The sequence below is a fragment of the Bombina bombina genome, chromosome 6 (genome assembly GCF_027579735.1).
Source record: "Bombina bombina isolate aBomBom1 chromosome 6, aBomBom1.pri, whole genome shotgun sequence".
In the NCBI taxonomy this organism is placed as follows: Eukaryota; Metazoa; Chordata; class Amphibia; order Anura; family Bombinatoridae; genus Bombina; species Bombina bombina.
Window position 1 is genome coordinate 213,849,271 of NC_069504.1, and position 12,693 is coordinate 213,861,963.

The window sequence follows — 12,693 nt, forward strand, 5'->3', positions numbered from 1 at the left end:
TTCCTTTAAGGGACGTCCTCCAAGATGGCGTCCCTCAAATTCCGATTGGCTGATAGGATTCTATCAGCCAATCGAAATTAAGGTAGGAAAAATGTGAAAAAAATTTGAAAAAATGAGAAACAAATCAAATATAAAAGTGTGTAAAGATATACAAAAAAGTAACAGCTGTAGAAATCCCAATTCAAAAAGAGGATTTGACTTAATTTAGTTTCACCCATTTCCTTTGTTTCTCACTCCAGGAGGAGTACTAGGACATAAAGACACTATTATACATGCCACTATATTGTATTTAGTTGTTTATCATTTGTTTATCCTGTTTTTATATTCTTTTATGTACGCTGCTAAGTCTTATACCTAGCCGTAACTGTTTATTTCCTGTATTATTGTCATTTCAATTTGTCTATTTTGACTGTCATATAGTAGAGACATTCATTTTTTTAACCTTTTTTATAATTGATAAATCATTGATCCATGCACCATTCTATGATTATTTTCATGCATCATTTTATGACTAATTTTATGCTTCGTTTGTTATTAAACTTTTAAAGATATTTCATAATAGTTTTAACTGTATACACAATTCCTACATCGCACTAATAATCCCATAAGACCTAGCCTTTGATTAGGCGCTCCTACAGTTTCCTCTTTTTTGTATCCATTCATCTGTCGGTAACTAGGGACCAACTCTGTTTAGGAGCTAGAGGTAATTTTTTAATTAGCGCTGTTAGACACTAACCGTTTTTTTTTTTACTGTAAGTCTATTTCACCACCTATTTCACCGTGTCATCTCACGCATCCAACCCCAGAAAGCTGTTCTCAACCTTTAACTCCCTTCTACGTCGGTCTGCACCCCCGCCCACTACCAACCTCACTGCTCAGATTATTGCTGATCACTTCAAAAATAAAATTGACACCATTAGAAAAGATATCTGCACCTCACACCCCTCAAACCCAGCTATACTACCCACCCCTTCTATTAAAAAAACTCTATGCTACTTCCCTCTTGTAACAGAGGAAGAAGTCTCTGTACTCCTATCTTTGGCTCATCTCACAACCTGCCCACTTGACCCTATTCCTTCACAACTTCTTCCCTCTCTCTCTGCTTCACTAACCTCTACCCTAACTCATCTCTTTAACAAATTTTGTATCACTGGCACATTTCCTGATACATTCAGGCATGTGTCAATCATACCAATACTAAAAAAGCCGTCACTTAACCCCTCCACCCCTTCTATCTACCGACCAGTCTCCGTACTTTCCTTTGCTTCAAAATTATTGGAACGACTGGTCTATAACCGGCTAACTCAATTTCTCACAGATAACTCCTTACTTGATGCGGTACAATTTGGTTTCCGCCCTAAACACTCAACAGAAACTGCTCTTACTAAAGTACCAAATTACCTGTTATCAGCTAAAGCAACAGGCCACTACTCCTTATTAATTTTTCTTGACCTGTCCGCTGCCTTTGACACAGTTGTCCATCCTCTCTTCCTAAAAATACTACATTCATTTGGCATCCGAGACACAGCCCTCTCCCGGTTTGCCTCATATCTCTCAAAGCGCTCCTTTTCAGTTTCTCTTAACAACATATCTTCTGATCCTATGCCTCTCTCAGTTGGAGTACCACAAGGCTCCATCTTGGGTCCCTTGCTTTTCTCTCTCTATACATCCTCCCTTGGAAAACGTATAGCCTCCTTTGGATTCCAGTACCACTTATATGCTGATGATACCCAAATCTATCTTTCCTCTCCTGATATCTCTCTCTCTTTACTCAACCAGATTTCCAACTGCCTCTCAGCAATTTCCTCTTAGATGTCTTCACACTACCTCCAACTTAATCTGTCCAAAACTGAGCTGCTTTTTATTCCCCCCTCTTCGAGACATCCAACACCTGACATTTCTCTGACGGTTGGAGACTCTATTCTCAACACCTCACCCCAGGTCTGCTGTCTTGGGGTCACACTAGACTCACATTCAACCCACATATACAAGCACTTTCCAAATCCTGCTGTTCACACCTACGCAACATTTCCAGAATTCGTCCCTTCCTTACTGAAAAAACTACAAAAATACTTATTCATTCCCTCATTTTGTCACACATTGATTATTGCAATCTACTTCTAAATGACCTTCCAAAACACCGCCTCTCCTCCCTCCAATATATTATTAATGCTTCGGATAGACTCATCCACCTAAGCTTCAGACACTCCTTGAAAACCCACCTACTCAAAGAGGCTTACCATCTCTCCTCCATCTCTCATCCTAACCAAACTAATACATGAAATGCCTGACTCACTGCTGCAACTACAACAAATGTGACAAGCTACCCCAAACTTATGTCTCTGCACCCTAAACCTGTAGACTGTGAGCTCTCCGGAGCAGGGCCCTCTTCCTCCTGTACTAGATTTATTTAGTTTTGTTATGTTTTGTATCTTATCACAAATCCTTGTCGCTGTATATCCCTATCACTGTACCCAGCGCAATGGAATTTGGCGGCGCTATACAAATAAATTATTAGAATAATAGTAATGGCTGGCAGTCTGTTTTGATGGTTTCTTATCTTTATGAAGATAAGTGGTGTTTCACAATTAGGCTACAGTAGATTTTTTTATTTTTGAATAAATACTGACACAATTTGTTCCTACCTGTGGACATTTGGCAGCACTATAGCAATCTCCTGCAGTGGCAAATGGAACAGCTCGTCCAAGAAGAGTGTGAGCAAAGAGAAGATCTGTAGCTAATAAACAACAATAGGCACATTCAAACTACAGTAAACAACAAAAACACATTCTTTTGTACTATTGCTAAATACTTTTAGTAAAATTTACAACTTCTAGTTAACAGAGCAAATACAATGTGTAAAAATGTAGTACATCAAGAAAGCTAAGTAATCTGTCCACCTGTGCTAAGGCAAGTGGGAAGCAGGAATTGTTCCACTTCTTGCATTTATTATTGCACAAGGAAATTCTTGTGTGGTGTAGATCAGACTGAGGGCAATTTTTAGAGCAGGTTTTTTTAGATAGGCTTTTTTCGGGGGATGGGGGTTGCATTGGAGAAAAATTGCGCCTTTTTGGAGGCACGTTAAATAACCTTGATATTACAAGTTGTAAGTAAATGCAACTATAAGAGCGCAATCGCATTTTACTCACAAGTAAACAATGCAACTTCAGACCACTGGTTAATTAACAAAAAGTGTCACAGAACACATAAAAAATGCATATAACAGTACAGTAACACTCATATTAACACTGTCTGATATAATTGTTATTAAAAAATATTGCACTAAAAAGTTATAAGAGCTCAAAGTTAAGATATATATTGCAATTGTTTATATAAAATATAAGCAACTGCTTAGTGCTTTTTTATTACAATAATGAAACAGACTTTTTACACCCCTTGAAGTTAAAGCTTTTTAATTGTAAACTAAGCGAATGCTTAACTGGTGGACAGGTACAAACCTAAAGAAGCATAAAAAACAAAAATATATTTTTCACAGAAGTATTAATTTTCGAAAACACAGAACACATTTTATAATATCCTCTTTCATAAGCATCATCTATCTAAGATATGTTATTTGTTTTGTATCAAAGTAAAACCATAAAAGGGTTTATAAAATTGATATACTTTATAAAGATAATAAAAAACGTATTTAGAAAAGCCTACTTTTAATTTGCATTGAGATGATGTCCAGCCTTATTTTAGTAAAGGCAGTATATCCAGCAGCCAGATAATCGTTCTTGCATGCACAGTCTTGTTTTCTGCTACCATTAAAAGGGCATTCGTATGGATTTTTGAGTCTAGAAAAAAAATAAAATTGATTTATGCCCTGACATGTTTAAATGTAAAAACGTAATAATCAATGGTAATAAAAATAATCAAAAGTAATTTATAAAAACTCCACTGTTTACAGATCATGAATGATTTTAGGCTAGATTACAAGTGGCGCACTATTGCGTGAGAGCAATAAGGAGTATATCCTGGCTCTTCGAGCATTAGAAGTAGCGCGCGTATTATGTGTTGAAAGTAAACAAGATCACTTGAGTGAAATTTAATTTAACGCGCATCGGTTTAGACCAACTTCAGAGCTCTGGATAACTTTTATGCTTGACTAAAAAGTTTCACATAAAACATAGAAAATACATTGTACAGTACATTTACACTGTCTGATAAAAATTATTAAAAAGCGTTAGGCTTAAAAAGCAGCGTTAGCCGGTCCTAACGCTGCTTTTTAACGCCCGCTGGTATTACGAGTCTTGCAGGTACAGGTGTACCGCTCACTATTTGGCCAGACTTGGATATACTGCAAATCCACTTACGTAAATTGCGTATCCTCTTTTTTCAATGGGACTTGCATAGCGCCGGTATTATGAGTCTGCCAAAAAGTGAGCGGTAGACCCTCTCCTGTCAAGACTGGTACCGCATTTTAGTCAAATTCTTTTTATTGAAGTGAATCGGTACACACCCATCATCATACATGTACATTATGGTAAACATTACGGTATTAAAGATGTTAACGGAAGGCACAGGTCCAAACATTTTGTAGAACAATTACCAGATAAGAAGGGAAAAGAAAAAAAAAAACTCGGTATAGCCATAAAGTTCAGGTAAGAGGGAAAAGGGAAAAGAGGAATCTATCCAGCCTCGGGGCCACATCGAAAAGCGGCATTCTGCGCCCTTCAAAGGGGGACATCATTAGCTTAGTTGGATCTCATTGTTCTAATGTATTCATCCCATATAGCTTGTATTGATATAAAATTGTCTGTGCTACCTCTTTTATAGATGGAGTACTCTTCTAGCTCTAGTAACTCGGTCACTTTAGCCCTCCACATTCCCAGAGTGGGGACATCTTTTGCTTTCCAGTATCTGGCAATCAGGGTTTTCACACTGTTAGTAAATATTCGGAATAAAGGGAGAAGAGATTTAAAAGGAAGTTTGACGGACCTATTTAGTAGCCAAATGAGGGGATCAGCAGGTAGGGTCGTATGTAATATATTATTGACTTCGTCTATTATTTTGTACCAAAAGTGGTTTAGCTGAGAGCACCACCACCACATGTGACCCATGCCACTCCCCACATGGCCACATCTCCAGCATTTGTTACTGGTATTGTGATATAGCCGGTGTAGTTTCCTTGGAGTTAGATACCAACAGTGTAATATTTTATAATTGGTTTCTAAAATAGAAGCTGATGTGGAGGACTTTTTGGTATTAATGAATATGTTAGTAGCTATCTGAGGTAGAATAATTGTGCCCAGCTCCCTTTCCCACATTTCTAAGGAGTAAGGGAAATTACCTGGCGCGGGTTGGGTCAGGATTTTATATATAGCAGAAAGAGAGTGTTTAATTGGTGAGGTCAGAAGGTAGAGTTTCTCGATGATAGTTGGAGGGCGAGTCATGTTATTTTTATGTTTATGTGTGGTTATATAGTTATGGAGTCTTCTATAAGAAAACCAGTTGCGTGCCCATTCGTAACCCTTATCTATCAGCTGTGTTTGAGTGTTTATGGAATTGTTGGAAGTGACGTTATGTAGTAGAATATCATCCTCACTTGAGGTGTTAGGTAATGAGGTTTGTAGGAGATTTATGGAGAAGTCAGGGTTATTTCTGAGAGAGGTTAGAGGGCCAGGGTTAGAGGATAGGCAGGGGTGATGGCAGGAGGCCCTGCCCCACTGTATGAAGGTCTCTTTTGTGACGGGGTTAAGTAGCTTTTTAGTAATCTATTGGAAGTTAGGGTTCCAGCATGCAGAAGTTAGTGATAAGTCGGGATTGAGTTGTCTCTCGAGTCGGACCCACCGCCTCTGACCATCACCCACTCTCCAGTCCAAGATTCTTTGCAAGTAAATGGACATTCTATATTTTTCTAGGTCAGGTAAACCCAGCCCGCCATGTTTCCGCGGTAGCAGCATGGTCTTTTTATTTATTCTAGGGTTTTTTTTCTTCCACACGAAGGAGTTGATCAAGTTTTGTATTTGGGTGAGGTATTTGGGAGGTAGAGGCACCGGCACTGCACTCGTAATGTAGAGTAATCTTGGAAAGATATTCATTTTTATGGAATTAATTCTGCCCCACCAGGAGAGTTTTTTTTGAGCCCCATGAAGAGAGGTCCCGCATTATTGCTGTTTTGATATGTATGTAGTTAGCGTGAAATAAATCATCAACTGACCGGGGAAGATAGATTCCTAAGTATTTGAGAGCTTTAGAGCACCACTTTAAGGGGCATCTATTTTTAATTGCGTTTACAGAATGGTCAGGTAGACCGAGCGCCAGTATTTCAGATTTGTTTGGGTTGATAAGGAAATCTGTGAGCTTATTAAAAAGGGATAATTCGGTTAGGAGCGGGGGGATAGAGGTTTCAGGTTCGGTCAAAGAGAATAGGATGTCGTCAGCAAATAACGAAATCTTAAATTCATCGTCCCCCACAATGATACCCTGGATTTCAGGTGAATTCCTAATCTTCAGTGCAAAGGTTTCAATAAATAGGGCAAATAGCAGGGGGGAGAGGGGGCAGCCCTGTCGTGTTCCATTTGTGATTTCGATCGGCGAGGATAGAGAGCCGTTTACTAGAATACGGGCACTAGGCGAGGAATATAGGGCAAATATACGTTGAAGGGTTTTTGGGCCTAGGCCGAAAGCATGTAGGGTGGCTCTTAAATATGACCAGTTAACCCGGTCAAATGCTTTCTCAGCATCAGTGGATATGAAAGTAGTTGGGATATTTTTGTTTGAGACATGCCAAATTAGGTGTATATTTCGTGTCGTGTTATCCGTAGCCTTCAGCCCAGGGACAAATCCGACTTGATCGTTATGTATAAGGGAAGGGAGAAGTCTGTTAAGGCGGGTTGTGATTAATTTAGCGAAAATCTTAAGGTCGGTATTAATAAGTGAGATAGGGCGGTAATTAGTTATTAAGTCAGAGGACTTGTTTGGTTTGGGAATCACAGTGATATGGGCTTGAAGCGAAAGTGGCGAGAAAGCACCTACCTCGTCTATGCTGTGGAAGTATTTTAATAAGTGTGGGGATAGTATTTCCTTAAATAGGGTATAGTAGGAGTTTCCAAAGCCATCGGGGCCGGGAACCTTCCCAGGAGGGAAAGAGGCAATAGCATTAAGTAGCTCCTCCTCCGAGAATGGGGCATCTAGTTCGTCCCTCTGTTCCTCAGTAAGTTTAGGGAGGTTAATGTCGCTTAAGTAGTCAGTTATTTCTGTCGGGAGGGGATCAGAGGAACCTCTGCGGATATTATAAAGAGTATCATAATAATCCCTAAAGGCCTGAATAATGTCTTTGGAAGTGGACAGTCTAGTGCCTCCATGGTCCCATAGTCCCATAATATATTGTTTGTTTGTGCGTTTCCGGAGCTACCGGGCCAACATCCTGCCTTGCTTATTTGCTCTTTCATAGTAAACTTTTCTTAGATATAAGGCCTTGTTCTTGGCCTCAGTGCCTAAAAATATACGAAGCTGGTCTCTTTTGTGGGTGATACTATCCGCCAAAGAAGTGCTTGTGGGGTGTAATTTATGTAGGTCCTGTAATTTATGAATGTCAGCTAGAAGAGAATTAAGGTACTCATTCTGTTGTTTCCGTTTCGCTGCCTTAAGGGCGATTAATTCCCCTCGGATAACGCATTTATGAGCGTTCCATATGTTGTGTATGTGAACTTCGGGGGTGTCATTTGTTTGGAAATAGTCGATCAGTGCTTTTTGTATCTGTATAAATATCTGGGGGTCCCTCAGTAGGGAGTCATCAAGTCTCCACCGAAAGGTGGACGGGTCAAAGGGGTGCCAGTAAAGTTGGCAGCTGATAATGTTGTGATCTGACCACGTTATGGGGTTTATACGAGTCTGGGCGATAGAAGATAGACTGGAGACATCAGCAAAGATGTAATCTATTCTTGTATATAATTGATGGGGGTTTGAAAAAAAGGTAAAGTCTCTATCGTTTGGGTGGTGAAGGCGCCAAGTATCATGTACTGCTAAACAGGAGAGGGAGTGTTTAATTTGCCTTAAAGTTTTATGTGGTATAGAAGATGTACCAGAAGAGCAGTCGAGTGTTGGGTCGAAAGCTAAGTTGAAATCACCTCCCAATATGAGGCTACCCCTAGCTACTTCTAGAATTTTATTACTAAGTAGGTGAAAAAAGGGAGCTGGGTTCACATTGGGGGCATAAATATTAACCAGCGTCATAGGTTTATGATAAAGATGTCCCACCAGGATCAAGTATCTTCCCTCCCTGTCTTTATAAGTGGAGGAAGCAACAAAGGGAAGGCCTCTGTGTATCAGGATTCCAACCCCATTGTGTTTCGTGGTATTAGAAGAGAAGAAACTCTGTCCAAATTTCAGAAAACTAGCTTTAGGTTCGCTTCCCCTTTTAAAATGGGTCTCTTGGATAAAGAGAATGTCTCCCTTGTGTCTCTTATAGTCTCTTAGAGCCATAGACCGTTTATGGGGGCTATTGAGGTCTTTAGTGTTGTGGGAGAGGAATTTAATTTTAGAAGTTGAGCTATTCATTGAAAGGGAATTTAGTGGGAACTGCCAATATGTGCAAATGCATAGCGTCGCCTACTTGGATTGGGGGTGTAGCTCCCGAGGCTGGACAGAAGGGGAGGGAGGAAGGAAAGTTGAAAAGAAAAAGACAAAAATTACATATTGAAAAATGGGGAAAGGCAAAATACAAAGTCATGAACATCTTTAACAATAACAATAATGCAAAGTGTAAAAAACAATCGAAAATACACCTTGCAAATGGGGGGGAGAGTATCACCTAACATACTCTTAGGTTATGTGAGATATATTCGGGATCAGGATTAAACAGTTGAGCAGGATAGCTTTGTCTCAAAGGACAGGTATACCTATTAATTAATTAATTAATCAATCAATTAACCAGGGTCCAGGCCATCGGCGAATGACATTACCACAAAGTAGATAAAATAGCAATATGTAACGTGAAACATTTTAACCTTGAACAAGATAACATCAAAGCAGCAGAATCATGAGTAGCATGGGTAAAAACTATACATACATAACTTAGCATGTGAAATGACATAAACATCTCTAAAGTCTCTAATCCAGTTTTGTACACTCAGATATAGTGCCAGAAAGGTGGTCCAGTTTATTAGGGATCAGAGTAAGCCGTGAGATGATCTCTTAAACCTGTGAAATAATGGGGAAGCTAGGTTAAGGTTAACAGAGGTGGTTGGGGCCGCAATGTGGGAACCAAGGTAATTTAAATATGAAGGCGGTCCCTAGTCAGGGCAATGCTTAATATCACAGGTGTTGCTGGAGATGTTCAGGGGGTAAGTTAGGTTGAGATCACCTAGCATATGAACGGGGAGGCTATTGGTTAAGCTAAGCAGTAATCAATAGGACAGAGAGTGATAACGTAGTGGTTAGGGTCTCTTTATATTCATTTACAGGGGAAGGTATCGGTGTATTTAGGTGGGGAGTTATAACGGGATATTCCCCAGTGGCAATCAGAGTCTGAGTCATCAGAGTGTAATATATCTACTGGGTATACATTGGAATTAGGTAAGAACATTAAACAGTTAGGCCTTAAGCAGATTTATAAACATAATAATTAAGGCACAAAAGATATGAGTAAGGACTACAAGTTCAAGACCTGACCAGATTAGTGGTTTAGATATTCTCTGAATGTATAGTACAATAACTTTCGCTCATGTATAGTATTAGAAAGGAAGTTCAGTTTAAGTATTAACCAGGGTTAGTTGCGAGGACATTAAACATTTAAACCTTGAGCATAATTATAAACATAACAATCTAGGTACATGAGATATGAGTGAGAGCTACAAGTCTAAAGCCTAACAAATTAGTGGGTTAGATGTCCTCTGGGTATATAGTCCAATAGCATTCACCCATGCACAGTATTAAAAAGGTAGTTTCGTTTAGTGAATAGCCAGGGTTGGTTGCAGGGTGGGTACCAATGTCCAAGGAGTAGAAAGGTAACCAGTGATTGTATGTGAGAGGTTACAGTGTTAAGTCTAAAATGGTATGTGATAAGCATGAGAGTTGTGGACAAAGATCCACAGTAGCCTAACAGCACTAAGGACAGTAATAAAGATAAATACTTTACCAAGGTTAGTCCATTCTTCGATGGGTCGCCACTACCGCCATAGTGGGGATTAGAGAGGATTTAAGGCATCAGGCGGTGACCATGAAAGTGCACTTGGGAATGTGCTGTCTGGTTAAGAACCAAACCAGAGGATATATTTAAGTGTGAAAAAAGGAAAGATAGGTTTATTGAACCTGACAAGACTTGAATTCAAGAGGTGGGTTCTTCAGCTCTCGTAGGTACTCTGTCAACCTTCCTGCGCTTCGGTTCTTTGCCATTGAGGCCTTTGCTCCAAAGGGCGAGAGGGTCCAGGTGTGGCTGAAGAAGAGGGTGATAAGACATTGGTCTCAGCAGGAGGCTGCAGTGGGATGTCTAAGGAACTTGAGAGACGATCGAGATCGCTGTAGTCCTTGTAAATAATTTGTGTTCCATTGTGATTGATGATAAGGCTGAAGGGAAATCCCCATCGGTATCTGATACCGTGTTCCTGTAGGGCACTGGTAATGAATTTAATTTCCTTGCGTCTTTGGATGGTTAGGGGACTGAGGTCTTGATAAAGCTGGAGAGAGTGACCTTGATATGATATGGATTGTCGCATTCTAGCAGCTTGCCATAGGGTATCCTTTGTTGTAAAGCGCAGGAACTTGACAATAACATCTCGTGGTGGTAGTGGAGGTCTTGGGAGAGGTCGTAGAGCTCTATGGGCCCTGTCAATGTCCTCATTCAGCAGAGAGAGAGTTGGGGGAAAGGAGCTGATAGAGGCCTGAGATATATGTTTTAAGCTGGTCCTGGGGTATGTCCTCAGGTATGCCTCGAATTCTTAGATTATTCCTACGCCCCCGATTGTCCAGGTCCTCAACCTTATCTTGCAGGGACTGGACCATTGAGTCCTGGATGGAAATTTGCTGTGTGTTGGTGCTGACCAAATTATTTAGGGTTTCTTGGCCTTCTTCTAAGTATTCCATATGTGTCCCCATCTCATTAAGATCCCTCTTGAGATCTCTCATCTCCTCCTTAATAAAGGACTTAAGTGATTCCAAGTCAGACTTAGAGGGTAGAGAAGCCAGTTTCATTTGAATAGCCTGCAGTGAGTCTTGGTGGGGATTTGCTGGCTCCATGGCCCCGGAGGGACCCACATTGTCAGGTGTACCCCGAGACGCCATGAGAGCAGTGTCCGTAGAGTGAAAAAAGGTGGAGACTGAAGAGGTCTGGGTAGAATTTTTATTTGGCCTGTCTGATTTCTGACCTTTCTTGGGGGTCATCTTAGGCTGTCACCTTTAAATAGGCTGAGTCTTGATTCTGTATAGATGGTAAAAATATATGTGGGGAAGGGTATCAAATGCGTAGCAAGGATAAGCTAAGTAGGGAGCTTATGAGATATGTGCAGCTGTGCGATTTTAGATCACTATGTAGGCCCTGCACGCAGTTGAAAGTCACTGTGGATGGGCCCAAATCCCGCTGAGCACTTTTGGCCTGAGGGCGGCTTTGCCAGAAAAGGAAGGTCCGAGTGTGGCAGAGGAGGGCCGCACTCAAGGTCTCACGGAGCGGTAAGTGAAAGAGGGGGCCAGTAAAGCAAGGGCTCACCTCTCCTTTTGGCTGATCGTGTGAAACCGGTCTGGGCCACGTGTAATACGTGTGTCCTCGGATATGGCGGCGGCGGCCGGATAGATGGGGAGGATCGCGCACCACAGCAGCCCGGTTAGTGAGGCAGTGAACCCTCTTGAATCACCGCTTGCACTATGTTGAAGAGTCCGTGGAAAGCTGCTGGTGCGAGCGGTGTTAGTGCTTAATCTTTGCGAGTCAGCTTATTCAAAGATGGTGCCACCGCACGAGAGAGCGGGCGCCAACCAGCGGTCCCCCGGTGTTCAAGAAGTAAAGAGATGGTCTCTTGCACGGTAGGGGGTCTGCTTAGGATTGTAGATGAGGTAGTTATGGAACTATGAGCCTCAGGGTGGAAGTGAGGTTTGCGGCTCAGACAGGCTGCTGTGATGTCGGCTCGGTGTGTCTCAGGCTTCACAAGCTGTTCCCTCCTGACATCTTTGGCAATTAAGGGCTGTAAGGGTGACAGGCTATTAAGGGGTTGTTAGGAAGAACTAAATGGAGCTGTTTAGGTGTAAATCCAAATCCTTTAGGATAGCTAAGAGTCTAGGCTGATACGGAGCTCAGTGATTATGCAGCCATGTTCCTGCACGGCTCAGCTCCGCCCCCGACTGGTACCGCGTTTTAAAGTCAGTAGTTAAGAGTTTTATACTACAACGCCGTAGCAAAAAACTCTTAACTAAAGTGCTAAAAAGTACACTAACACCCATAAACTACCTATTAACCCCTAAACCAAGGCCCTCCCACATCGCAAACATTAAAAGAAAAATTTTAACCCCTAATCTGCTGAACCAGACATCGCCGCCACTATAATAAATATATTAACCCCTAAACCCACACACTCCCGCCTCGCAAATACTAGTTAAATATTATTAACCCCTAATCTGCTGTCCCTAACATCGCCGCCACCTACCTACATTTATTAACCCAAAATCTGCCGCCCCAACTTTGCCGCCACTATATTAAAGTTATTAACCCCTAAATCTAAGTCTAACCCTAACACCCCCTAACTTAAATATAATTAAAAGAAA

At 41.1% G+C, this 12,693-nt stretch overlaps 1 protein-coding gene across 1 annotated transcript in view; it reads right to left on the reverse strand.

The window, feature by feature from the left end:
• ADAMTS20 (ADAM metallopeptidase with thrombospondin type 1 motif 20) overlaps positions 1 to 12,693 on the reverse strand; it is a 578,468-nt gene that overhangs the window by 93,246 nt on the left and 472,529 nt on the right. The window contains 2 exon segments of the mRNA XM_053719202.1: positions 2,646 to 2,737; positions 3,664 to 3,797. Of these exon segments, the coding sequence (XP_053575177.1) occupies positions 2,646 to 2,737; positions 3,664 to 3,797 (226 nt within the window).